Source organism: Cervus elaphus, chromosome 27, assembly GCF_910594005.1.
Source record: "Cervus elaphus chromosome 27, mCerEla1.1, whole genome shotgun sequence".
NCBI classification, from domain to species: domain Eukaryota; kingdom Metazoa; phylum Chordata; class Mammalia; order Artiodactyla; family Cervidae; genus Cervus; species Cervus elaphus.
The window spans coordinates 63,556,963-63,584,877 of NC_057841.1; the positions used below are offsets into that span (position 1 = coordinate 63,556,963).

Genomic DNA, 27,915 nt, shown 5'->3' on the forward strand with positions numbered 1-27,915 from the left:
TACTTTCCACGGTACATGTTGATTTTAGTTTTTGCTTCTGTGAGGACATTTTAATAGAGTCCAAATATGGAGCAAAGTTAAGCCGACTGGCAAGTCCAGACCGGCCACTTGCAGCCTGTGAATCACACGTGTCACTAAGAGGCTTCGGGGACTCATCCAGAATGGCAGCTCCTGTCTCTTCCCTCTTCTTTATTAGCATCTTCCTTCTACCCAAAAGGGAACCAGGCCACGCAGATCAGACATGTGCCCTGACTCCTGGAGTCCTTCTGCGAGACAGACTTGGGGACAAAAGTCCTTTGTGCACAGGCCTTTCAATCCCAAAACGTGCCTTCTCCTGCTGGGTTTCTGAGACCAAAGGGAAGGGCTGAGGCAACCCTGACCTAAATTACAGACACATTATAGAGCAGACAGGCAGCTGAAAGGCAGAACCAAAAGGCACAGACTTTGTTACTATTTCTGTTATAAAGTCATGATTTACCTTTGAGCAACCCTACAGAATCTTGGAAAACTCAGAGAAGGCTGCACAAGACATCTGCCTTATGTATTTCATGAAACTGTTATAAAAGAAGATGGTTATTCATAAAGGGATGTATCAGAGTGAAAGCTACAAAAGAAATCACTGGTGTTCTTGTTGGAAATTTCACAGCCATACCTGACCCACTGGCTAAGCATACGTTACAGCGACCTGTTATCGACTAAGCATATCAAGGACGTTGATGAAAAAGAAATTTGTGGCTGACTCCTGTGGGATGAGACGAGCACAGCGTGCTGGTCCCGAAGAGGCCGGCGGGGACTCTCACTGACCAGACGTGTGTCACTCGGGCTCACCCAGTACCGGGGCAGCGCGGCACTCCGCTCAGCAGCACCCAGGGCTCTCTGGGGGCTTTCTGAATCAGAGGTCGGCCAGCTATGGCCTGAGGACCACATCTGGCCCTTCACCTGTTTCTATGAATAAAGATATATTGGCACACTTCCATACCTGTTTATTTAAACCTCCCACAAGGCTGCTTTCCTGCTATCATAAGAGATCTGAGTAGTTCTGACAGGCACCATCTAGCCTCAAAGGCTAAAATATTCATTCTGGTGCTTGGGGGGGGGGGTGGGGGGGGAAGTATCCACTCCTAATCTAAATCACGAAATGAGACCCTCAAACCACACCCTTCCTGTAGGAGGGTTGTCGCTGCTGCTGTTCCGTTGCTCAGTCGTGTCCAATCCCTTGCAACCCCGCGGCCTGCAGCCCGCCAGGCCCCTCTGTCCATGGGATTTCCCAGGCAAGCATACTGGAGGGGGTTGCCATTTCCTCCTCCAGTAAGAGAAACGGCCACAATTAATTTTCTTCTGGGCTTTTAACATCATGAGGTAGTGTTACATTTCAGTATACAGTTGACCCCTGAACAATGTGGAGGGCAAAGGTACTGACTCCCTGCGTGACCACATTTAAAAATCCACATTTAGCTTTCCGAGGGGCCCTCCACACCCACGGTGCAGCATCTGAGGACTCAACCAACATCAGATCAGGTAGCTCTATCATCTTTATCAGAAGAACGCCACTTACAAGTGGACCTGTGCAGTTCAAATCTGTGATGTTCAAGGCCAACTATGTACAGAATTAGAAAGAATTTCACCTTAAAGTACACGGTTTTGGAAAGACCCACGCAATGCTCTCTGAGCCTCCCCGGTGACAGCAGCACCGAAGTCCACTTCACAGATGAGGAGGGAGGCTGCAGGCATCTGACAGGCGCTTATGCGATTCCGATCCTAACCACCACCTCCTTCCACGACATGTTCTATTAACTATGAAGATAAGAAGCACTCCTGTTCATCAATATTTCTTTAGGATATTAAAACATAAGTATCAGGAGAGCCAAGTGCAAATTTTAATGCAAGTCTTATTCTCATTTTTACCAACAAGGATGATGAGATCAAGTTAAATGATTTGTCTAAAAACTGAGAGCTCCACAGTAGCTCTTTCATTAGTCACACAGGCTCATTCTATTAGTCAGGCCAGCAGGCTCGGTGGCAGAGAATCTGCCTGCCAACGCAGGAGATGCAGGAGATGCAAGTTTGAACCCTGGGTCAGGAAGATCCCCTAGAGGAGGAAATGGCAACCCACCCCAGTGTTCTTGCCTGGGAAATCCCCATGGACAGCGGAGCCTGGTGGGCTACAATCCACAGGGTCGCAAAGAGTTGGACACGACTGAACACCTGAATAAGCATGCATAAAGGATGGATCTTTTCATTAAAGAAATATCTTTTAAGAGTGTTAAAGAACAATTTGACAAAAAAAAGAATAAAGTATCCGGTTACCCTTATGCATACTCACACAGTATTAGGTCAATAGTCACAGCTTATTGGGTTTTTTAAGATTTTTATTTATTTATTATTATTATTATTTTAATCAAGGTGCATCTTCCTTATTTTTACTTTTTGGCTGCACTGTGCAGCATGTGGAACTTCCCCAACCAGGGACTGAACCTGTGTTGCCTGCAGTGGGAGCTTGGAGTCTTAACCACTGGAAAACCAGGAAAGTCTGATATAGTTATTTTATTGTGTTTTACTTTATTGCACTTTATAGATACTGCATTTTTTACATATTGAAGATATGAGCTTCCCAGGTGGCGAGAGTGGTAAAAAACCTACCTGCCAATGCAGGAGACATTAGAGACAAGGGTTCGATCCCTGAGCCAGGAAGATCCCCTGGAGGAGGGCACGGCAACCCCCTCCAGTATTCTTGCCGGGAGAATCCCATGGACAGAGGGGCCTGGCGGGCTACAGTCTATGCAGTCGCACAGAGTCGAACATGACTGAAGTGACTTAGCACACATGCACAGATACTGTATTTTTTACCAAATGCATGTCTGTGGCAACCTGGCATTGAGCAAGTCTTTTGGCATCAGCTTTCCAACAGCAGTTGCTCACTTCATGACTCTGTGACACATTTTGGTAATTCTCCCAATATTTCAAACATTTCATCATGACTGTATTTGTTATGGTGTTCTGAGATCAGTGATCTTTGATGTTCCTACTAAGACTCACTGAAGGCTCAGAAGATGGTTAACATTTTCGAGCAATATGGTATTTTTTAATTAAGGAATGTACATTGTTTCTTTTAATGCTATTGCACACTTAACAGCATAGCAGAGTGTAAACACGGCCTTATACGCACCGGGAACCAAGGTATTCCTGTGACTCGCTTTATTGCGATACTCACCTTATTGCAGATGTCTGAAACACAAGAGCTCTGCCGTCTGCCTGTAATACTATGAAGATGTTAGTACTGTTAAGTTAGGTTCAGTCGCTCAGTCATTTCTGACTCTTTGTGACCCCATGGACTGCAGCACGTCAGGCTTCCCTGTCCATCACCAACTCCCGAAGTTTACTCAAACTCATGTCCATTGAGTCGGTGATGCCATCCAACCATCTCATCCTCTGTTGTCCCCTTCTCCTCCCACCTTCCATCTTGCCCAGCATCAGGGTCTTTTCAAATGAGTCAGTTCTTTGCATCGGCTTCAGCATCAGTCCTTCCAATGAATATTCAGGACTGATTGCCTTTAGGATGGACTGGTTGGATCTTCTTGCAGTCCCAAGAGATTCTCAAGAGTCTTCTCCAACACCACAGTTCAGAAGCAAACTATGCATTAAATTAAGCAAGCCAAATACCTCACAGCCATCCTGCTTCTGTTGACACCTATCATCTTTTATGCAATAAAAACAGGATAACTGCAAATTCACGGGTGGAATCAGTTCTCTTACACTGAAGACAGATCTATAAGCTCTAGTTTCACATAATGACAGGAGGAAGAAAGCTACAAACTAAAGGGGAACATGTCCTGTTGGGCTGAAAGGAGTCATCTATAAGTGAAGACGCTCTTACCTCCATCTGCAAAGCCTCCGCCAGACCCCTGATGGCAAACTTGGACGAAGAGTACGCCGTGTACCCAAACAGGCCCAGCTGCCCGGCCTGGGAGGACACGAAGACGACCCTGCCCACGCGGCGCTCCTTCATGGTGGTGATCACCGCCCGGCTGGGGTACACGCTGCCCAGGTAGTTGACGCTCATCAGCCTCTGCAGGGAACAAAGAGGCCTGGAGCCCGAGCAGGGCGCGCACCACGGGCATCCGCCCCGAGTCACCGGCGCGCCCCTCCGGCACCCGCCCCGAGCCAGAGCCGGGGTCACTGGGCGCTCAGCGGAGCTGCTGAACAAACAGGACCTAAAGGGTCCCGGAAGTGACCGTGATGCACAGGGCTCCCCGCTGGGGGCCCCCTTCTTTTTTCTCTCCCTCTTTTTTGCTGCCGTACAGCTCCTTCACAATGTCGCCGGTTTCTGCTGTACAAGAGAGGGAATCAGCTCCGTGCAAATGCATAGCCCGCCCCCCGGGTCGTCACTGAGCTCCGAGCTCACTCCCGGGCCTACAGCCTCCCACTCCTGTTCACACAGGGCGCACAGGTACACGTCAGGCTCAACCCCCAGGTCACCCCCTCCCCTGTGTCCGCCTGCGAGCGCCTATTTCAATCTCCTGTTTCACTCTAACCTCACGTCCTCACGACAGCACTTAGGTCTTTGCTGAAGCCTGGCCAAATTAGTCTTCTCCTTAGAAAAAGTACACCGCACGGTGCAGGTAATCCTTTTGAGAGACAGTCTGAGCAAAGAGCTTCTAAATATTTCCAGCTTGGAAATACTTGGAACTGTGAGAGACCACAGAGGCCAGGGCAGGGTTAGGAGCGCGGACTTCGGGGCCGGGCTCCACCTTTCACACCTATTTGAGGATCAACGGCAAAGTCGGATACTCTACTTAATTCCTCACACGGTGTGACTGCACAGGCCTGCAAGGACTGAAAGGGGAGACAGAAGGTAAGCGCCCTCCCAGCCCCACCCACAGTAACTACCCAGTATATGTGGGCTCTCACAATGGAGGAGGACCGCACAGGCACCAAGGGTCTCCTTTGCCCTCATCCTGGGAACTCTTGAAAACTTTTACATTTTCAACCTGAAAGTCTCATGATACTGCATTACAATCCTTCTACATTAAAAGCCTTATAAAAAACTAGGTCTATCACCATGTGCAATATAAAACAAAAAATAATAGAGGCTCCCAGGTGGAACCCCTGCCTCCTGCGTGTCGGGCTGAGCTATGCGGGAAGCCCTCCAGGTGGCGCTAGAGGTAAAGAACCCGCCCGCAACACAGGAGACAGGAGGAGACACCTTCCATCCCTGGGCGATGGGAACCCACTCCAGTACTCCTCCCTGCAGAATCCCATGGACAGAGGAGCCTGGCAGGTCCTGCAGTCCTGAAGATCAGATGCGACTGAAGCGACTTAGCAGGCACACACCGCGTCTATTAAAGAAATTAAAGTTAAAACCTTCCCACAAAGAAAATCTCAGGCTTCACTGGTGGGTTCTGCCAAGCATTTAAGGAAAAAGAAATCAATTCTACACAAATTCTTCCAGAAAACTGAAAAGTAGGGACTATTCCTCTACTGATGCTATGAGGCCACCTCGACTCTTAAACAAAATCAAAAAGTAACATTAAAAACGCTACAGCTAATATCCCTCAAGAACACAGAAAGGATAACACATCCTGACCAAAGGTGGTTTATCCCAGGAACACAAGGCTGGAAACATCTGGAAATTAATCAGTGTAATTCACCATATTAACACACTAAAAAAGAACTCTATGATCATCCCAGTGGATGCAGAAAAAGCACCTGACAAAATTAAACATCCATTTTATACAAAAACTCTCAGCAAATTAGGATAAACTGCTAAACTTGATAAAGGGCATCTACCAAAAATAAACAAACAAAACTACAGCTAACATCATACTTAAGAATAAAAGACTAACTGCTTTCTCCCTAAAGTTAGGAACAAGACAAAAATGTCTACTTTGGCCACTGCTAGTCAACACGGCACTGGAAGTTCCAGCCCACGGAATAAGCGTATCTAGATAGCAATGGAAGATGTAAGACTTGCAGATGACATGATCTTGGATGTAGGAAGCCCAGTGAACACTAGAATTAATAGTTGAATTCAGCAGCACTGCACGATCAAAACACAAAAATCAATTGTCATTTTCTACATGAGCAATGAAAACTCAAGAAATTGAAATAAAAAAAACCATTTACACTAACATCAAAAATATAAAATACTGAAAAATAGTATGTGAGCTCCAGATACTGAAAATTATGAAACACTATTGAGATAATTCTTTTAAAAACTTAAATAAATGGAGATATATATTATGTTATATGGGTTAGAAGACCAAATATTGTTAAGATGTCAGTTTCCCTCACATCTGTCTATAATGTCAGTGCAGTCCCAATCAAAAATAACTCCTCCTGGGACTTCCCTGGTGGTCCGATGGTTACGAATCCGCCTTGCAATGCAGGGACGTGGGTTTGATCCCTGCTCAGGGAACTAAGATTCCACATGCTGTGAAGCGCCTGAGCCCATGCGCCTCAACTAGAGAGAAGCCCTCACGATACCACTGCTGGACAGAGGGACGAACAGCCCGCGCGCAGAGGTGCTGGTGTGGGGATGGTGGGGTGCAAAAGAAACGGACTGTGACTGCTTTTCCAAACAAAGTGAGAGAGACAGAGGGAAGGAGATAGTGTAATGGGAGACGGGTTGAGAATAAAGAGAGTTTTTTTTAAAGATTAGATTCACGCATTATTTAAATATTGCAGCATACTTCATATTCTATATGTGTGTTATATTTCCTCCTTCATCTCACCCGTTTCGCGTTTTCTCCTTGTCACTGACACCCACCCGCAGCTGCCTGAACTTTTTTTTTATGCCACGCCACGAGGCAGGCAGGATCTTAGTCCCCTGGCCAGCTCGAACCTGTGGCCCCTGCAGTGGAAGCACGGAATCTTGACCGGGACTGCCAGGGAAGGCCCGCAGTCACCTGGTCTTCAGTGCTCAGTTCCTTCTGCTCTTGCTCAGACATGACCCCCACAAACCTTTGACACAGTTGCCTCCAGACTTCCGTTAGACACGGATGCAGGGACCCTCCCGCTCCACCCGGACAGACTCTGCTTCCCGACGCCTGGCTGCATGGCTGTGAGCTTCTGTGCTGCACGCACACAGATCCTTACACACCTGTCCTTTCTGCCGTCCACAGTCGCCCAAGGAGTCTGCCGACCTCCCTTCATACCACCTTCCACACACAGGCACATACACTCACACTTCTCTTTCACCGGCCACCTCTGAAGTCTTTCTACTCATCACTTCATGCCTAGACTACAACTACTTCCTCCAACTAATTCTTCACACAGCCATTGAGATAATCTTCAAAATCTCCCTGTCAATACCTAGAGATAACGGCATATAGGTCAAGACATCTATCTTTTGATTCCCCCCAGCTTTGGCTGTGCCGAGTGGCATGCAGAATGTTAGTTCCCAGACCAGGGATCAAACCCACAGCTCCTGCCTTGGAAGGCAGAGTTGTAACCACTGGACCACCAGGGAAGTCCTGACGCAACAGCTTTCTTTTCTGCCGAGCTGATAAAGAAGCCTTCCGATACCAGAGTCCCAGCTAAGGCATCACTCTGCTTCTGCCTCCACTGGACTTGCACAGCTTGACTTGAAATTGCAGAGTTTACAGTGCTTTGCCCCAGCCTGCCAGAGCAGGACGTCTGAACTGCCGCTCGGGGAGTCTCCTCTTCCATAAAAGGGAGTGCGCCCTAATTTCACCAAGATCATTCAAAGCCCATCACCACCATGAAGGCTCTACAGACCAGTAAAAGACAGAGACAGCTGACACAACATCAAATGAAGAAAAACATGCTGTACACTTAAGAGGGATTTCAAGTCTGTTGCACACTTCTTTGGCTGACGTTTTTAAAAAACATAAACATAAATATGACACATTGTCTTTTTCTCTTGGCTTGAGAATGCCAGAGTCTGCTCTTCAACTTTTTTGGGTTTTCATTGTTAAAAACACTGATACTTGACGAGAAAACCAGCATCTCTCTTGGCTTTCAAAGGGCTCTGCTGATAAGGAACTGATAAATCAGTTCCTATCGATTTACTGTGTCAGGCTGGAGGCTGCATTCCCATTTTACAGCTGAGGAAGCCAAGGTCCAGAGGCCTGTGTAAACTTCTAAGGCTGGACGGTCACTGGGACTAAAACCCTGTCCAGCCTTCCTCTAGCTTGCTGAAGCTTCTGTTAAACTGGAATGCATTTCACCTATTTCATTCATAAAGCTTTCAGCCATAAACTAGTTCTCCCTCATAGTGTATGGGGCTACCACAGTGAAAAAACAAATTTTTACTTACTTCAAAAGTACTAACTTCAAGATCTTCAAATTTTCCTGCAAGTGACATTCCTGCACAGTTTACAAGCATGTCCACTGGGCCCAACTTCTCCTGAGCCTGCAAGTTTATCAAATTGGGCATTAAGGAAGAGAAACAAAGAATCCGTTAGTAGCCAATCAATGCCAATAAATAAAATCTATAAAACTATTAGACCTATAGGGAAGATATGCCAACTCCAAGCCCCACACCAAACTGGCAAGGACCAATCAAAAGGCGAGTGGATTAACTCCAACTGACCCAACTGACTCTTACTTGTTTTATGACGTTCTCTACTTGGCTATAGTCTTGAGATACATCAACTGATATACACAGCACCACCTGTCAGAAAGAGAAAAAAGTGATCAAAGCTATGCAGGGCTTTAAAAGAACTGTTTTTAAAAATTAAAGGCAATTTTTTCCAGGAGATAAGGAGTCCAGTTTGGATGTTCCGATTGCAGGGTTTGAAACCTGCTGACAATGCAATTAGGAGAGGCAAATTGGGGATGGAGGGCAGTTCTTCCAGTGGTTCAGCCGTAAAAGACTCCGCGGACAATGCAGAAGATGCTGGAGACGGGTCTGATTCCTGGGTCGGGAAGATCCCCTGGAGGAGGGCATGGCAATCCACTCCAGTGTTCCTGCTTGGAGAATCCCACAGACAGAGGAGCCTGGGGGGCTACAGAGTGGGACACGACTGAAGCAACTCGGCCTGCACATATGGGCAATTTTTGGCAGGGGGGAAAAAACTAACAAACTACCAGGAAAAGCATGTCGCCAGGGCCCTGCTCATGCGCCGCAGAGAAACACGCCAGCTGGGGAAGGGAGGCCGCCCGGCCCCTCCTGCACACCCTAGCCCTGAGGACCTCCCCCCTCCTGGACGTGCAAGTCAAGGGCTTTCCACACGACCGAGGCTTCTGCCGGGTGAAGAGTGGGGCTAACGAGGCAGGAGAAGGAGCGGACAGGGCGTCGGCGAGACTGGCCTTCACCAGGACGCTCCAGATCCGCGCTCTAGATGACGCCCCTTCTCTACCAGAGCTCACAGGGACAGGGAAACAAAACAGCAAAACTGGGGAGACCTGCCGAGCTGGCGGCTTTCCAACGTCCGTGGGCTCAGAGAAGGGGTACAGACGAGGCCCCGGTGCTAGAGAAAGACCCCCACACACAGAGGTGGGTGAGGCCATCCGCTTGCAGCACGGAATGCAAAGGAAGAAAATGCAAACAGCCAATAAAAGGGAACTGATTCAGTAAACTTTGGGGCACCCAGGATTACGCCACAGCAGTGTTAAGAGATGAGGCAGATTTATCTGACTGACATGCAAAGTTCTCTTTGCTTCACCACCTTAGCATCTTAGCATTATCGACTCAATGGACATGCGTTTGAGCAAACTCCAGAAGATAGTGAAGGACAGGGAAGCCTGGCGTGCGGCAGTCCACAGTCTGTGGGGTCACAAAGAATCGGACATGACTTAGCGACTTAACAACAACAACAACAAAGTTCTCTAATGTATTTCTGGAGGGAAAAAAATGAGGCAATTAAAATGACGGTGAAACACCATTTAAAACCCATTAGGAAAGCAAAAATTAGAAAGTCTGTTAATACCAAGTATTGGCAAGGAGTCACTGCGGGCAGGAGTGTAGCCATGTTGGCGATGCACACACTCGACTCATCGGTTCCACTTCTAGGTGTATTCCATCCTCGTACAAAGTGCACAGATAACCCTTAGCAATAGCAACAAAGAAAGCAAACTGGGAAGACAATGGAAACCACCCAAACATCCCCCCACAGTAGAGCTGATGAATGGAGGACAGTCTACACATACAAGAAAACTCCAGATGGCAGCAGAAAAAATGGACAATTACTTCATGCAGCAACTGAGAGGAATTTTAACAACAAGATCAGGTGAAGAGATCAAGTTGCCTAAGAATATGCAAAGAATGACATTGTATAAACTTAGAGAAAACAGGTTAGAGATTGCCTAGGGCCGGGAGGGGTTGGAACACAACAAGGGCTGACTGCTAAACAACACGGACTCCCCATGGGAGGAGGAAAGTGTTCCGTAACTGATTCTGGGGATAACTGCAACTCTGTGGACATGCTAAAATCCACTGAACTGTACACCTTAAATCAGTGAGCTAAACGGTATGTGAAATTCTATCTCAACAAAGCTATCAAAGTAAGAATGATGCCATAAAGCTCAAAAAGCAGCAGAAGTAAACAATACGCGTCTTAGGGTTACATGCACTTATGGTCAAATTATTTAAAAAAAAAAAAAAGGAAGGGAACTCCCTGGTAGTCCAGCGGTTAAGACTTTCAATGCAGGGGCAAGGGGTCGATCCCTGGTCAGGAAACTGAAGTTCTACATGCTGTGTGGCACAGCCAAAAAACTAAAAAACAAAAGGGAAAAAAAAAACTATAAAAATCAAGTTGGGGGTTACCTCTAGGAATGAGACAGAAGGATTAGGCTGATGTGGGCAAACAGAGGAGATTTCAGGGGCCCCGGAAAATGCCATTTCTTAAGTTGGGTGATGAGTGTGTGGCTATTAATTTATCATTATGTTTTATTCTAAAATAAATATATTGTATACATAAACGTACCACTGCATCAATCAAAAAACTGCATAATCAAAAAGTATTTTTAATACCTCCTTTCCCTTATGTTAATTTGAATAAATAACTGAAATCATTTTCTAGGAAAGCATTCTGTTATTGGATCACCTGTGTGTGTGTATGTGTGTCAGAATCTATGCATTGCTTTGGTAATAACCTGAAATCCAAGACAATTCAAACAATTTCACCATTTTAAAAACAATTAGGAACAGTTGATGTGCTTTCGATGAACTGTTCACGGATGAAGTCACAGTCTTTTCCTTTGCATATCCGTGCTGATTAGACAGAAAATGCATCATGAGCACAGGAACTTTACCTGTTTATCATTAATAGAGTGTTTTTCGATTTCTTTCTTTGCCTGTAATAGCTTGTCCTGAAAGCAACAGAGAACAATTAGTTCTGGTGGTGATCTATTTGTCCATTTGTTTGTTTAAAAGGAGAGAAAAAGCAGTTTTTGTACAAGGACTTATTAAATGCCAGAAAGCAGACGGGACAGCACCTGCATGTGCAGAGCTGTGGGGCACATCGCTGCGAGGTAGGCTAAGCTGTGACTAAGGGATCGTGAGGGTTTAACTTCACTGCAGAGAAAGATAATAAAAAAAACCAATGAAACTCAAAGTCCCAATCATCAGTATTAATTGCTAACAGTCTCCCACCAATTCTAATAAATGTTTTCATTTGACATTACGGAGTTATGAAACATCTTCCCAAACTGAAGAGTATGTGTGATTTCATGACATAATGATTTCCTACAAGATCATCTAAAGAGTCCCTCCTCCACCAAAAAAGCAAATAAAGTAAAAATCACTTGTGAGATGGACGAGGTAAACCTATGCTTGGCTACTTCCAAAAATACTCTGAGGACAAGCAAAACTATCCAGTAATTGAGTAATTCTCCCAAGATCTCAATTGTGCTTGTTTTAGTCACTTTCAAGAAGATGGAGATCAGTTTACAGTGCCTCAATTTGCTATAAATGCTAGAATTTAAATACAGCATGACAGCAGAAAAGAACAAAAGGACACGGGAGTCCTTCCAAAAGACGTGCAGGTTTTCTAAACAAGAATGTGCCCGTAATAAAATCATATTATTCTATTAATACAGAGGAACACCACCTGACTTTGCCAGAGCCAGAGTATAAAATCACACTAGACAGTAAAGGCCTTCTTGGTGCCAGAAGGCTCGTTCACCCCCAGCAGCGCCAGGAGCCACGGAAAGCCACGGAGGACCCGACAGGCTACCCTGCCTCCTGTTTCCCGTGTCTCCTGTCAAACCTCGGCACTGGACAAACCTCACACGATGCCGTTTCACCACAGCCGGGTTTTCAGTCAGGAAGGTGGCTTCGATGCCAAAGCAGATGCGCTGGTAGAGGAGTCCGGGTACAAATAAAAGGGAGCTAGTTCTGCCTTTCTTCATGTTTTAAAGAGATGATGGCTGCCCGAGCCTAATTCTGTGTCACTATCTGCACGGTTCCCCCGGGGCCCCCCGTGGTCTGCCATCCACCTGGGCACTTTCACTGCCCAGCTGTGCGCCTCGCCCCACCCCGCCCCAGGGCAGCCAGCACCCCGCCACCCTCCCTGTTCACCGGTGCATCAAACCCCATCAACAACGCTGCGCTGCATCTGCCCCTCGGTCCATCGCCCTCCCTTCACTTCTGCAGCCAACAGAGACGTCCCGAGCGAGTGCCCACTATGACCCGAGCTCCCTGCCAAGCCCAGAAGGCCCGCTGTGGTCCCTGCCCCTCCCCACGCCCCAGGGAGCAGGACGCGGGACCTGTCGGGCAGAACGGAGCGCAGCGCCCTGGGCTCGGGCAAGGAAAACAGACACTGAACAGAAAAGGGAAACAGATCTTGTGCTGACTTGGCACAGAAAAGCACGTGTTTTGTGGAACTGCTGGGGAGGAGGGAGATTTCCCCTGCAGTCTGGGTCTCTCCAGAGATGGAGATGACGTCAGAAGCAAATTACAGAGAAATGCCTACAGTAATCCTTCAGGACTCAGATCGGCCCTAGGATGCCGCTGTCTGCGGCTCTGGGCAGGGGGCGGCCTCCCTGGCTGCCTGTGGCCAGGGGTGCACCTAAGTCTCTGCCTCTCCCAGGTCTGCAGTCTCTGCAGTGTGGCCTCAGAGTTCCTGGCCCTGAATAAAATATCTGTGGAGCTAACCTGACTTCAACCAGGAAGTTTTTGCCTGGAACACAAGAAATAACCAGTCAGATGGTAAAGAATCCGCCTGCAATGCGGGAGACCTGGGTTCGATCCCTGGGTCGGGAAGATCCCCTGGAGGAGGGCATGGCAACCCACTCCAGTATTCCTGCCTGGAGAATCCCACGGACAGAGGAGCCTGGCGGGCTACAGTCCACGGGGTCGCAAGGAGTCGGACACGACTGAGCACAGCACAGGAGTCACAGCTCCAAGCAGAGACAGGCGTGAACACTGCGAGCCTCGCACGGCCTCTGGGACTCACATCATGCTGACTCAGTACCTAAGAACATAGCTGGAAGACTTACCTCATTCCGTGCAACCAGAGTTATAAAGGCTCCTTGTTTATAGCACTCGATAGCAATGCACTTTCCGATGCCACTAGAGCCTCCTGTAACCTAAAAGCAGAAATAAAGAAATCTTAGCACTTGAAATTTCCCTTCTGTGGGAAACTAAAAAAAAAATATGACAGGGGGCTTCCCTGGTGGTCCGGGGTGAAGAACCCGTCATGTGTGAAATAGATAGCCAATGGGAGTTTGCTGTCTGACGCAGGGAACTCAAGCTCTGGAACAACCGAGAGGGGGCGGGGACTTGGGTTCCCTAGCTGATTTACGCTGATGTTTGGCAGAAGCCAACACAATACTGTAAAGCAATTACCCTTCAGTTAAAAATAAATAAATAATAACAATAAAAAAAGAATCTGCCTTGCAAGGCAGGGTAGGCAGGGGAACTAAGATCCTAAACACCCCGGGATGACGAAGCCTGCGCCTCCCAACTAAGACCCAACGCAAATAAATTAAACAACTATGATGAGCTCCAAAATCCAACCTACAGGAACTAAATCTTCAACTACCGTAGCATCGTCATCCCAGACCCAATGAATGGAGTTTGAGAACAAACTGTCAGCAGGGCGTGTGGTTCTGACTGTTTCCAGTACTGAACCATCCACTGCACACCTATATTCTGAGTCCACTGGGGGGGCAAGAGCCCTCTACATCGAGCTAATAAATAATATACTAGTCTGATAATTCGAAAAGACACGTGCGCCCCTATGTTCACAGCAGCACTGTTCACAACAGCCAAGACACGCAAACCACCTCAAGGTCCACGAATGGATACAGAAGATGTGTGGACACACTGTACGGATGCGTGCACATATGGAACGGAGTGGGATAGCACTCGGCTTTAAGAAAGAAAGAAAGAATGCTGTTTGCAGCAACACAGATGGGCCCAGAGATTATCGTACTAAGTGAAGTAAGTGATACAGAGAAAGACAAATATTAGTATCACATGATATTGCTATATGCAGAATCTGATATATGACACAAATGAACCTATCTATGAAACAGACCCACAGACAAAGAGAACAGGCTTGCGGTTCCAGGGTGGGGGAGGAATGGACTCGGAGCTTGGGTTTAGCAGATGGAAACTATTATATACAAAATGAATAAACAAGAAGGCCCTACTCTACAACACAGGGAATTACACTCAACCTGCAGTAAACCATTATGAAAAAGAATGTATATGTATATATTATATATAATACATAACTGAATCACTTTGCTATACTGCAGAAATTAACACATTGTAAATCAACCATACTTCAATGAATTAAAAAATAAATACATTAGTTTGGCTTTGAGTCCAAATCCAAATGAACATTGTTTTTCTATCTATCTTCTATGAATGACCAGTTCTACAGGAGATGAAAAGAATAATCACCAGCATATATCTTATGATCTTTTAAACAAGTGCTTATTATAAAGTGATACATGACCACGTGGAAACACTAAACAGCGAAGCTTTTCTTCTGGCACTGTTCCCATCTTCACTGTCCAAGGCTCAGCCATACCGGCTGGCTCCCAGGCATGCCTTCTCCAGCCACGGGACCTTTGCACATTCTATTCTCCCTGCCAGAAATGCTCTCCTCCCCTTTTCATCTAATTGGCATCTATTCACCCAATAAAAAGCTCAAATGATCACGGCCTCAGGAAAGCCTCACAGGCTGCCCTCGGCCCCGCCTCAGCCCGCTTTTCAGCACTGCAGCCTTTTTCCCCTTGCGTTTACATCACTCCATAACCAAAGAGCCGTGCATTTACCTGTGTGACTATTTGATTTACAATCATCTCTCCCATTACCACTCCACAGACTCCCTAAAAACACCAATTCTATTTGGGCACCCCACTACATTCTGGACTTCCTGGTGGCTCAGATGGTAAAGACTGCCTGCAATGCAGGAGACCTGGGGTTGATCCCTGGGTCAGGAAAATCCCCTGGAGAAGGAAATGGCTACCCACGCCAGTATTCTTGTCTGGAGAATCCCACGGACAGAGGAGCCTGGAGGGTTACAGTCCACCGGGTCGCAAAGGGATGGACACGATTGAGCAACTAACACACACACTATATTCCCAGCCCTTCGTATAATGCCTGGCATATAGAAAGGGCTCAAAATGTATTTAACTTAATGATACAAACGTAACATTATCTTTCTATTCATTTTTCCTATGCACATTATATAACACAGGCCAGGGGAGCAGGTGAGGGAGGAAGACAAGAGTCAGAGAGGCATCTGCCCTTGCACACTTTTGTATTCTACCTTAAAAAAAAAAAAAGTATAGTCGAAAAACTAAAAGGACACACAATATTGCGTTAGATAGCTATATCAAAACTTAGTTAACCATTCCCCTACAGTGAGCATCTAGATTGCTTTGAATATTTTATTGTTAGATATAAATCTTGCTGTAAAGAATATCTCTGATTCCATCTCATGACTTTTTTTTTTTTTTCCCCCCATCTCGTGACTTTAAAGATCAAGATTCCTTCCTACACAATGTACCTATCTCCATGGAACTCCTAGGTTTCTCCTGAACCTCAGCTTCTCACTAATGAAGGGATTTCTTTGGGATAATTAACCAATTATCTACCATTTACTATTAAGATACATCTGCTATCCCACCTAACAGTCACCTCTGAAGAGCTCTTTGCTATTGAAATATTTTATAGGGGGACTTCCCTAGTGGTCCAGTAGCTAAGACTCCCAATGCAGGGGGCCTGGGTTCTATCCCTGGTCAGAGAACTGGACCCTGCATGCTGCAACTAAGTGTTCACATGCCACAATGAAAGAATGGGGTTGCCACAATTAAGATCCAGGCTATCCATATAAATAAATGTTGTGGTTCGGTTGCTCAGTCATGTCCGACTCTTTGTGATCCAATGGACTGCAGCACGCCAGGCTTCCCTGTCCTTCACCATCTCCCTGAATTTGCTTAAACTCATGTCCACTGAGTCAATGTAGATAAATATTAAAAATATATATATTTCATAGGTGGTTTTGGCTTATTACTTTTTATCAGACATTTCAATTAGCAAGATCATTAAGAATGTCACTGGCTATTTCTGCTGCCTACAGGTCCCTTCACCCAACATCTCCCACACACCTGCATTTCCAAATCCCATGGAACCTGTAGAGGCCGGTCCCAACATCTCCTCCTCCAAGAAGCCTTCCCGGACTCTGTCCCTCTGTCCTGCCTGTCACTTTTGCACCTTCTGCAATTCCTTCTGTGCCTGCCTGAGCTTCCGGGTCAGACTCTAAGTTCGCTGAGGACGAGTATCAAGTCTGAGCTCCATGCTCATTCCTAGCACAGCACTCCGCATAAACAGTTGCTAAATAAATACTTGCCTACCATTAATTTGCAAAGTGGTGTACCATGCCATTTCCCTGGGGAAAAAAAAAAAAAAAGCCAAAAAAGCTTGTAAGTAAAAATCCTGTTATTCAAGGAATACATGGAAGTGGAAGTGATGAGGTGGTTGAGAAAATGTATATGCTCTCAGGTGCTCTGTGGGTATTATGATCGTTACTGTCCTTTTTCTGGACTGAAACAGGTAAGCAAGCTGTGTCAAATTACTGCACAACAAAGAACAGGGTGTAATCTTATAAGATTTATCCATAAAAACAAGAGTAAGACTTCAACTTCTGAGTCACGGTTCATGGGAAACTGACCTTCCAGTCCAAGCCAGCTAATTCACAGAAGGTATCTAAGAACATGCCTAAGCCAATCCAGGATACGTTACCCTTGGGTGGTGTAAGAAAACATAAGAGATTTTCCTAACGGCTGAGAAAACAGTAAACATGGACTGAGTTGCCTGACCATTGGTGACATGAGACCCCAAAGGTAACAGTTTAATGCCTTTCTTTATCACTCGTTCTGACTGTTCTTTGCCACTACTGTTTTAAATGTTAATATGTCTTCAATTCTACCACACACCTCTTATCGAGGGCAAGAGAGGGCGCTTTGCTGTCAGAACAGCTTCTCCATCCATCTCCCCAAAAGGGCAGGCTTGATTTTCTAGCTTTCACCAAATCAGTTTAACAGCTTTGTTTAAAAAACAGCTGATTTAAATAAGTATATACTGTGTAAGAGGGCTTCCCTGGTGGCTCAGATGGTAAAGAATCTGCCTGCGATGCAGGACATATGGGCTCCATCTCTGGGTCGGGAAGATCACCTGGAGAAGGAAATGGCAACCCCCTCCAGTGTTCTTGCCTGGGAAATCCCATGAACAGAGGAGCTTGGTGGGCTACATACAGTCCATGGGGTCACAAAGAGTCGGACACAACTGAGTGACTAAGCGTGTGCACACGCGTGTGTACACACACACACACTGTGTAAGGCTTGCTGCACAGCTTTACCAGTGTAATTAGAGAGATAATACTCATCAATCAGAATTGTTTTAAAAACAAAAGAATAACTAGTTCTGACCTAAGCCTGCTCATGCTTCCCCATCAGCAAGACATTCTGAACACTGGCCCCCTTCCTGACACGACTGGGTCTAGTCCTAACAAATCTCAAGAAAAACAATTACACTTTTACTCTTTTTATGTCATTAAAAAAAGAAGACAGATGGTGGCATCACGTGAATTATTCATGTCGTCCTCACGTCATTTACAGTGGCACAGCCAAATGAGACGGTGAAAGTAAGAAATTCTGTGGGATCTACCCCAGCAGATGTGTTCATTATCTTATCCAGGGCCTGCAGAAGCATGATGGGGTTGGTAGGACCAGAGTCGCCGTTAAGTGAGAGTCCCTTATAAACACTACGAGGTGTGCTCTGCAAACATCACTGCTAAAAAACCCAAGTTTTAAAGCCACAGTTTTTGAGGCCTAAGTTCTCTTGCAGATGTGACCCTTTCAGAAGGCAACATGATTGTAAAATTTTGCTCCTCTCTCCCTAGCTAATGAACTAACAACTCACCTCCTTATCTATCTTCTGCATCAGGAATGGCTGGAGCTGGAAGTACACTATTGGTTTGACGAGAGAAATTAAACAAAATATATGTTCCCATTCAGAAACTCTCGGCGGGACGTCAGACACGCTAAAAGCAACGACCATCATCCCATCTCATCCCAACGATGCTCGGATCTTAGCCAGGACACCCATATGTCACCTCCCACACCAGGAGGATTTGTGCTAACTGCTTAGCAACTAACTTTTCTTATTCATAACCTCCCGCCTCTACGTGCCTCGGGCTTGTAAAAAAAAATCAAGTAAGAAACGGCCCAGAAAGCCACAGCAAATGGTGGCATGCCGGGCGCAGAAAGCAGGCTTTCTGTTTAAGTGAGGTGGTCCACCTGCAGAGGAGGGATCATCGCAGACAGGAGTTTCTGATAAGAAACACACCCACCAACCGACGTCCCCTTCATCACAAACGCACAAGCCAGGTCCTCTGGCTCAGCCGTCTGACTCTGCAAGGGGGCGGCACCGGCCGACCCCAGGCGGAGTCCAGCAGGGACAGGCCGTGCAGACGGGGCAGATGGCCCCAACGCCGCTCGCGAGGACTGCCGCTCCGCCGGAGAGACTCACTTCCCGGACCGCTCTGCCCGCTGTCACTCGCGCAAGGCGCCTATCGGGGGCCGCCCCGGCCAAGCCCCGGACCCGGCCTGGGCCGCGCGCCGCGCCCGGGTCGCCAGCGACCGCGGGGTCCCGGCGGGGTCCCGGCGGAGTCCCGCGGCCCCTCCGCCCGCTCGGCGGACTCATTGGGGAGCCGAAGCACAGAAACCCCTGCGCCCCGGAGACGCCCCGGGCGCGGACGCGCGCCCCCCGAGCCCGCGCCGGCCCCAGGGGAGCCGAGGCAGCGGAGAAGACGGCGCGGGGCGGCGGGGCGGCGGGGCGGCGGGGCGGCGGGCCTGCCCGCCGGGGAGCGGCCGGCCTGGGGCCCGCGCTCCGGGGACGGCGCCGCCGCGGCCTCGGGGGCCACTCACCACCACGTGCGCCCCGGGCAGGGCGAGGGGCTTGGGGCTGATGAGCGGGGACACCATGTAGAGCAGCAGCACGAAGGCCACGAGGGACGCGGCGGCCAGCAGCAGCATCGCGCGACCGGCGGCCCGGGCGCAGCTCGGCGCAGGCTCGGCGGTCAAGAGCGGCGGGGCCGGCGGGGCGGGCAGGGCGGGCGGGGTGGGGCTCGGCGGCGCGCGGGGCGGGACTGGAGGCGGGGACGGAGGGCGTGGCCGGGGGGTTCGGCGACGCGCGGGCGGTGCGTGCGGGCGGGGCGGGGACGGGGACGGGGACCGGGCCGGGGCCGGGGTTCGGCGGCGCGCGGCGGGGGCGGGGCGGGGGCGGGGCAGGGGCGGGGCCTGGGTGGGTCGGCGACGCGCGGGGCTGGGCAGGGCCGAGGCCTGGGGGCGGGGCCGGGGTCGGGGTCGGGGAGGGACCTAAGCCGGTGTTTGGCGCGGGGCGCGGCCAGCGGCGGAGAGGGGCGGGGGCGCGGGGCGCGGAGGCGGGGGCGCCCGGGGGCTGCCTCACGTCCCCAGCTCTAGGACGGGACCAGCACCTTACGCCGGGGAGGCGGGGGCTCCTTAGGGATGCGGGGCCGCGCGCCGAGCCTCCCCGGGTCGGAGGCGGCGGCCGGGGGCTGTCTACGCGCCGGTCCGAACCTCCGGGCCTCGCTCCAGCGCGGAAGGCCCGGCACCAGGCCCGCGAATCCCGGGCTCCATTTCGTATTTTCTTTCGTGCTTAAAAAATGGTCACAGCGCACTTTCGCTTGCCAAGGACCGGGAAGGCCTGGACAGGGAGTTCTAAAATCGCTCAGGTCATTCAGCTTCCTTGAGTTCAAAGTTCATCTTTTACCAAGGCAGGGTTTAAAAAGGTCAAACGCTTTGTTGAGATCTAATTCGCATACCATACAATGCACCTGTTTAAAGTACATTATATAGTCAGAGTTGTGCAAATATCACCACCGTCATTGAGCTGCACTCTGAAAACACACACAAATCCCTACCTGTTAACAGTCACTCCCCATTTCCTCCCACCCCCTCGGGCCCTAAGTAATCACTAATCTTTCTGTCTCCATGAATTTACCTATCCTGGATATTTCATATAAATGGAATTATAGAATAGGTAGCCTTTTGTAGCTGGCTTCTTTCAGTCAGCATACATTTTCAAGGTTCATCCATGTGGTACAGTGTATGAGTAATTCGTGTTTTTTATGACCAAATTCCATTGTGTGGACAAACCATATATCAGTTATCCATTCATCAATTGATGGACATTAGGTTGTTTCTACTTTTTGGCTATTATGAACAATGCTGCTGTTAAAATTCATGTAGAAGTTTTTCATTTCTCTTGGGTGTATACCTAGGAGTGGAATTGCTGGATCTTATAATAACTGTTTTAACCAGAACTGCCAGACCATTTTCCAAAGCAGTTGCCCAATTTTATAATCCCTACCAGCAGTGTATAAAGATATCAGTTTCTCCACATCCTCACCAACACTTGTTTTTATCTTTTCAATTACAGGCTCCACTGTGGCTGTGAAGTGACATTTTGTTAAGGTTTTAGTTTGCAAAAGGCACATATTTTTTATTTGCTTATGTGCTTTACTTTTTTGAAGTTATTCTTAGAAATACTAGAGAGCTCAGAAACAAAGGAACTGATCTTGAGTTTTTCTTCTTAATTTATTGGCCAGAATTAGACGAATCACAAGATATGAGTCCCCAAGACTTCTGACATCAATTGAAAGTTTGGAGGAGGGGTTCCCAAGCCACCCTCAGGTTTGATTATTTGCTGGAAGGACTCAGAGAGTTCAGTGAGAGCTGTTACACTCATGATTATGGTTTATGAGGGTCAGCCAAGAGAAATTGTACATAGGGCAAAGTCTGGGCTTCCCTGGTGTCTCAGTGGTAAAGAATATGCCTGCTAATGCAAGAGACGCTTAGCTGCAGGTTCAATCCCTGGGTCTGAAAGATTCTCTGGAGAAGTTTCCAGTATTTCTGCTGGGCAATTCCATGGACAGAGGAGCCTGGCGGGCCACAATCCATGGGGTCATAGAAGGAGTCAGACACAACTTAGAGACTAAACAACAAGGGCACAGTCTGGAATTCTCCAGACATGGACCTCCCAACACTGGGTGTGACAGTTCCCATGGAGACTTGCCAACTAGGGCAGGTCACCAAGGAAGTGCCTCTGGCATCCAGAGTTCATGCTGCAGCTTCATTCATAAGAGAATTGACTGATTGCCTTTGTGGCTGAAGGCAGTCTCCAGGTTAGCAGATAACACAACAGGGAACTTCCACCTAAATCACATGACTGGTCTTTCTGGAATGGGCAGGCCCCACCCTAAAGTCCAATGTCACCAGCCCTCATCTGAAGAAAGGCACTTCATCAGGTCTGAGGGAGAACACCTCCAAGAAGCCAAAGGAAATGGCAAGACCTTCTCTGGGGTCCAGGCCATCCATGCTCTTCTACAACAGAACAAACATATGCCTAGTATTTGGAGGAGGCAATGTGAAGTAGGAGGCTCTTAATTTCCCAACAGATTTAACCACCGGTATCCATACTGCAATCTTGCCACTAAGATGATGCCAGTGTTACATCATATCCAGGTGTGTTTCTTGTTGTTGTTTAGTTGCTAAGGCCTGTCCAACTCTTTGTGACCCCATGAACTGTAGCCTGCCAGGCTCCTCTGTCCTTGGGATTTTGCAGCAAGAATACTGGAGTGGGCTGCCATTTCCTTCTCCAGGGGATCTACCCAACCCAGGGAACGAACCTGTGTCTACTGCATTGGCAGGTGGATTCTTTACCGGTGAGTCACCTGGGAAACCCTATCTAGGTGTGAGTAGTAGACATAGCCTGAAAAAGAAGAATGAAATGGACTGAAGACCTAAGCAGACATTTCTCCAAGGAAAATGTACAGATGACCAAGAAGCACATGAAAAGATGCTCAACATCACTAATTATTAGAGAAATGCAAATCAAAACACAGGTCAGAATGGCCATCCTCAAAAAATCTACAAATAATAAATGCTGGAGAGGGTCTGGAGAGAAGGGAACCCTCTCTCCCTGCTGGTGGGAATGTAAACTGATACAGCGACTATGGAGAACAGTATGGAGGTTCTTTAAAAAACTAAAAATAGAACTACCATATGACCCAGAAACTCCACTATTGGGCGTATACCCTGAGAAAACCACAATTCAGAAAAACACATGCACCCTGATGTTGATTGCAGCACTATTTATAATGGCCGGGACACAGAAGCAACCTAGCGATCCACTGACATGTGAATGGATAAAGAAGAAGTGGTACATATATACAGTGGAATAGTACTCAGCCATTAAAGGAGTGGAATTGAATCATTTGTAGAGATGTGGACAGACCTAGAGGCTGTCATACACAGTGAAGTGAGTCAGAAAGAGAAAAACAAATATTGTCTGTTAATGCATATATATGGATTCTAAAAGAGTGGTCCAGATGAACCTATTTGCAGACAGGAATAGATATGCAGATATAGAGAACAGACATGTGGACCTGGGAGGGGAAAGGAGAGTGAGATGAATTGAGAGACTGGGACCGACGTATATACACTAGCGTGTGTAAAGGAGACAGCTAGTGGGCACGCAGCCCCCTGTGTCAAACAAGGAGCCCGGCTCAGTGCTCTGTGGCGGCCTAGAGGGCTGGGATGGGGCTGGGGTAGGAAGGAGGTCCAAGAGCGAAAGGTTACCTGTATACACATCGCTGATTCATTTCATTGTACAAGAGAAACTAACAACACATTGTAAAGCAACTATGTCCCAATTTAAAAACAGATAGTGTCACATTTGCTAGAGTTTCACTCAATTACCAACAATTGGTCCAGCTTATCAACACATCATTTGACCAAAATGTCTCCCAAAGCAGGCTGCTCAGGGTTGCAGTTTTCAGAGACCATCACCCCGTGCTCTGAGCGTCCCTCAAGGAATTCGTGTAACATTGCTTTTTCTTTGTCACGTAATCCATTGATTTATTCCTTTTTCTTTGGTTACCACTTCTCCTTCTATTTATGATTTGCTTTTACTCAAATCACTGTGTTTGAGGGACATTGTGTTCAACCTCGTACTGAACACATTGGAAGGGACATTGTGTTCAGCCTAGTATCCTGCTTTTCCAGATTGCTGGCACAGATATTAATCTAGAAAAGCCCTCCTCTCGGCCCACTCTTCTTTGTATATGGTAGCGTGACGCAGGCGTACAGCTAGTGGGCTTTCGGCAACCACTAGGCTTCCCTGGTGGCGCAGGAAGTGAAGAATCTGCCTGCAATGCGGGAGACCCGAATTTGATCCCTGGGTCCGGAAGATCCCCTGCAGAAGAGAATGGCTCCCCACTCCAGTATTCTTGCCTGGAGCACCCCATGGACAGAGAGAAGCCTGGCGGGCTGCAGTCCAGGGGGTCGCAGAGTCGGCCGTGACGGAGGGACCAGGCGTAGCACACAGCACAGCGTGGGCGATATATCTGCATTCACGATCAGTCAGGTAGATCAGTGCATGGGTTTGCCAGGTGGAGTGAAGGCGTTATCCACCCGTAAGCCTCTTAGGGATTCTGGTGTAAAGGTTTCAAAGCATAGCGAAGTCTCTCACTTAGGGTTGATCCCTGATTCAGCACCCACACTGGAAGCACTGGTCCTTGGGAATACTGCGTCAGGTGGAAAAACAAGAAAGTTGAGGCACTGTGAAGAAAGAAGAGTAAAGCGTCGCCGTACCGCCGTCTTCTCTACGTGAGCAGAACTGCGTAATTACGGCAGCGTGCTCCCCGCCCCATTCTCCTCCGGAAGCCCCACGAAAGCGGAGAAGGGTATCTGGCGGCCCCTTGCTTGGTCTTCCTCCCGCTGACGTCCGCACACACTCGGGACCGCGTGTGAGCCTGCCCCACTCCCCGTCCCAGCTGCTCCCGTCCCGGTCCCAGTTCTCTGAGGCCTTCACTCTGAGGCCGGCGTGCCACGCGGACATCCACCGGATGGGACAGCTCCTTGCCCACTGTTGGTCGTCATGGGCTTAGTTTTACTTTTTTGCTGTTATTTTTTCAATTTTTAAAATTTATTATAAAGTGTGTTTTTCCAATCAAAATCTTAGCAATATTTTTTTGGTAGTTGTAGCCAAGATTATTCTAAAATTTATATGTAAAGGTAAAGGAACTACAATATCTAAAACATGAGGGGGAAGGGGGAGTAATCAGTCTACCTTATTTCAAGACTTGTTATATGGCTACAGTAACAAAGACTGCAGTAGCCACAGAGAGCAGAACCCAGCAGAACCCAGAATCCACAACTACACATGCCACAGGCTTTTGACAAAGTTGCAAAAGCAGTTTGATGGAGGAAAGGTAGCCTTTTCAAGAAATAATGCTGGGAAAATTGGACATTCATCGACAAAAAAATGAAACTCAACCTCAACTTTACACCTTCTGCAAAAGTTGACTCAGATAATATGATAGTTAATTTTATGTGTCAGATTGACTGGACCACTCGGTACCCAGCTGTTTGGTCAAACCTTACCCTGGGTACTTCTGTGAGAGGGTATCTCATGAGACAAACATTTCAATCAGGAGGCTGAGTAAAGCAGGTCAGCCTTCCCAGTGTGGGTGGGTCTCACCCAATCAGTTGAAAGCCTGGAAAGAACCTAAAGACTGACCTTCCTCCAAGGAAGAGATCGTTAGTCCTGTCTGATGAATGTTTAAGTAGAACACTGCCCATTTTTCTTGCCTTTGGACTAGAGTTGAAACCTCAGCTCTTCTTAAGTCTCCAGCTTGCCAACTCACCCTGCAGATCTTGGACTATGCCAGCTTTCATAACCATGGGAGCCAATATCTTACATTTCATACACACGTATATTCATATCTTCTATTAGTTCTGGTTTTCTGGAGAACAGAATGGATCATGGGCTTAAATGTAAAACCATAGGGAAAAAAAGCACACTGGGTTTAAAAGAAGGCAGACTTTGCCAACAGGCCCCCCGCCCCCCTCAAAAAAATCAGGTCACTTGTTTAAAAAGAAATCTGGCTAGTTTCAGATTTCTCCATAGTGACATTCCATGTGTGGGAACAATGACACGTCTATAAGATCCTCCAGGAAGGAAATGTTGAGCAAAGTTTTCTATCCAGCTAATCTGTATTTCACCCTTAAATGTGTAATGATCAATACTTTTCCCATGAGTGCCTCTTGAGAAAAGCATTAAGGTTATTACATTAGTCTGTCTGGGCAGTTCTAATGGAAGACCATAGACTGGGTGGCTTATAAACAATAGAAATCCATTTATCTCTATTGTAGAGGCTGAAAGTCCAAGACCATGGGCTGGTAGGTTGGGTGTTGGGTAAGAGCTCACCTCCGGGTCCCCGGAGGCCAGCGTGTCTCTGTGGCCTCACTTGGAAAGGGCAGGGAGCTCTCCGAGGTCTCTAACGAGGCTGCTGATCCTGTTTGTGAGGCCAAAGCCACCTCTCTTGACCCCACCTTCCGATACCATTACCTTGGGCCTTAGGGTTTCACATGTGAGTTTGGGGGATGCAGACATTCGGTTTCTAGCAGAAACTTCAGCCAGTCACAAGATGACTGAGAAGAGTAGAGTGAAAGGACCGTCTTTTGAGAATTTGGCAAATGAAATAAGTTTAAGTGTATAACAAAGATGAAAACAAATGTAGTGTCTAGGGTAAAGATGCTAGTGTTATATAAGTGTTATACCTTAATAAGGTAGAAATAATAGAACCTTTTGGGAGGGAAAGAAGGAAAACACTTGGAAGGTAGGATGACTTTATTAACTGCCTCTTTTGCACCTGATACCCAAAGATACTGGTTAAAGTTGACAAATCAAGTCACAGAAGTATAAATATTTACCACCGTAAAGGCAAACATTAAGGAATATATTACTGGGGCTTCCTTGGTGGCCAGTGCTTAAGCATCTGCCTTGCGGTGCAGGGGACACGCGTGCAATCTCTGGTTGCAGAACTAAGATCCATCCCCCAGACCTGGGGGAACTAAGCCAGCTCCACAGCTAGAGAGGCCGCAGGGAATTCACGAGCCACAGAGAAGCATCCCACATTCTGCAACTAAGCCCCGACACAGCGAAATAAATAAAAATAGAAATATATTATCGACTCAAAAGAAGTATGCAAATTTTATCATTGCTTATGGTAAAGACTCACAGATCTTATCAGAGGAAGTGGATCCAGGGCTAAGTAAGGTTTACACCTTATTTATACAGACAAACAGCACTACTACAAACTATGCTAATGGGAGGTTATGAAAAGAAGGCAGAGGGGCTTCCCTGGTGGCTCAGCAGTAAATAATCCACCTGCCCATGCAGGGAACATGGGTTCGATCCCTGATCAGGGAAGATTCCACGTGCCTTGGAGTCAGTCATCATTCCGCAATGACTGAACCTGCGCTCGGGAGCCCGGCCCGGAGCTGCAGCTTCTGAAGCCTGAGTGCCTGGAGCCTGTGCCCCGCTGCAGGGAGGCACTGCAGAGAGACGCCCGTGGACCGCAACTGGGGAAGAGCCCAAGCAGCAGGGCAGACCCAGCACAGCCAAGAATTAACAAAGAAGAGGAAGGCGGAGGGAAGGCAGCACTCCCACCCTTCACAGGGTCCGCCTGCCGCTGCCTCTCCCTGCTGCTTCCGGGTCCCCAGCATCCCCCACATTCTGCAGGACTCACGGACGACCCCCAGGCAGCACTGCCCTCTTCACTCTTCAGCGAGACCAGTGCTTCTCAAATCGTGTTGTATGTCCAGTTTCCTTCTTGATTTCCTTTCTGTGGCCAACCAATTAGAAAAATGAAAGCAGACCAAAACACTTGCAAAATACAACCTTTAATGATTTATTATTAGAGTCCCACAGACTTAAAAATGCATTTTAATAAATGTCATCTGAACAATCATAAAGAAGGAGAAGGACACAATTGTACAGGCTGTTCATGGAAAGTATGCATAAAAGTGTTGAATACAGAGAATTATTTTTGCAACAAACTGTGTTTTCCAAGGATGGCAGCCACAATCTCTCCAGTCCCATATGTTCTTTGAATGTGACCACCACTGAGAGGTGGGGTCTATGATCGCGGGTGGACCCTTGTGACGGCCTTGACCAAACGACTGTGGCCAAAGTGACACGGCGGGCCTTGTGGTCACAATGTGGAAAAGGCCCCGCAGCTTCTCCCTGGTTTTCCTGAAGCACTCGCCCTTGCAGTGATGCATTGTCCTCTGAGTGAGCCCAGCCTGTCCATGGAGAGGTCCATTCGAAGGAGAGCTGAGGCCTCCAGCCACAGCCCCGCTGGGCTCCCAGTCAGTAGCTGACACCAGCTTGCCAGCTGTGTGAACAACCGTCTTCAAAGAGCAGCCTCTGCTGCAGTGGCAGAGCACGGAGCCCATGCATCGAGCAGTTTCATGAGCAAAGTAAACAGCCGTCCTTGTTTTCAGCCATTGCACTTTGCAGTTATTATGAAGCAACAGTTTGTAATAACTGTTGGCCACCTGATGGGAAGAGCCAACTCATTAAAAAAGACCCCAATGTTGGAAAAGATTGAGGGCAGG

General features: G+C 47.7%; 1 protein-coding gene across 2 annotated transcripts in view; it reads right to left on the minus strand.

Moving 5' to 3' along the window:
• KDSR (3-ketodihydrosphingosine reductase) overlaps nt 1-19,526 on the minus strand; it is a 38,178-nt gene extending 18,652 nt beyond the window's left edge. The window contains exons 1-6 of one of the 2 annotated variants that reach the window (XM_043888947.1): nt 19,354-19,526; nt 13,405-13,494; nt 11,218-11,274; nt 8,570-8,635; nt 8,279-8,374; nt 3,875-4,066 (exon numbers count right to left, since the gene is read on the minus strand). In XM_043888947.1, the coding sequence (XP_043744882.1) occupies nt 3,875-4,066; nt 8,279-8,374; nt 8,570-8,635; nt 11,218-11,274; nt 13,405-13,494; nt 19,354-19,461 (609 nt within the window). In that variant the 5' untranslated portion in view covers nt 19,462-19,526. The remainder of the gene's footprint in view (nt 1-3,874; nt 4,067-8,278; nt 8,375-8,569; nt 8,636-11,217; nt 11,275-13,404; nt 13,495-19,353) is intronic. The other variant, XM_043888948.1, reaches the window with a different exon arrangement.
• Between the last annotated feature and the right edge of the window lie 8,389 nt (nt 19,527-27,915).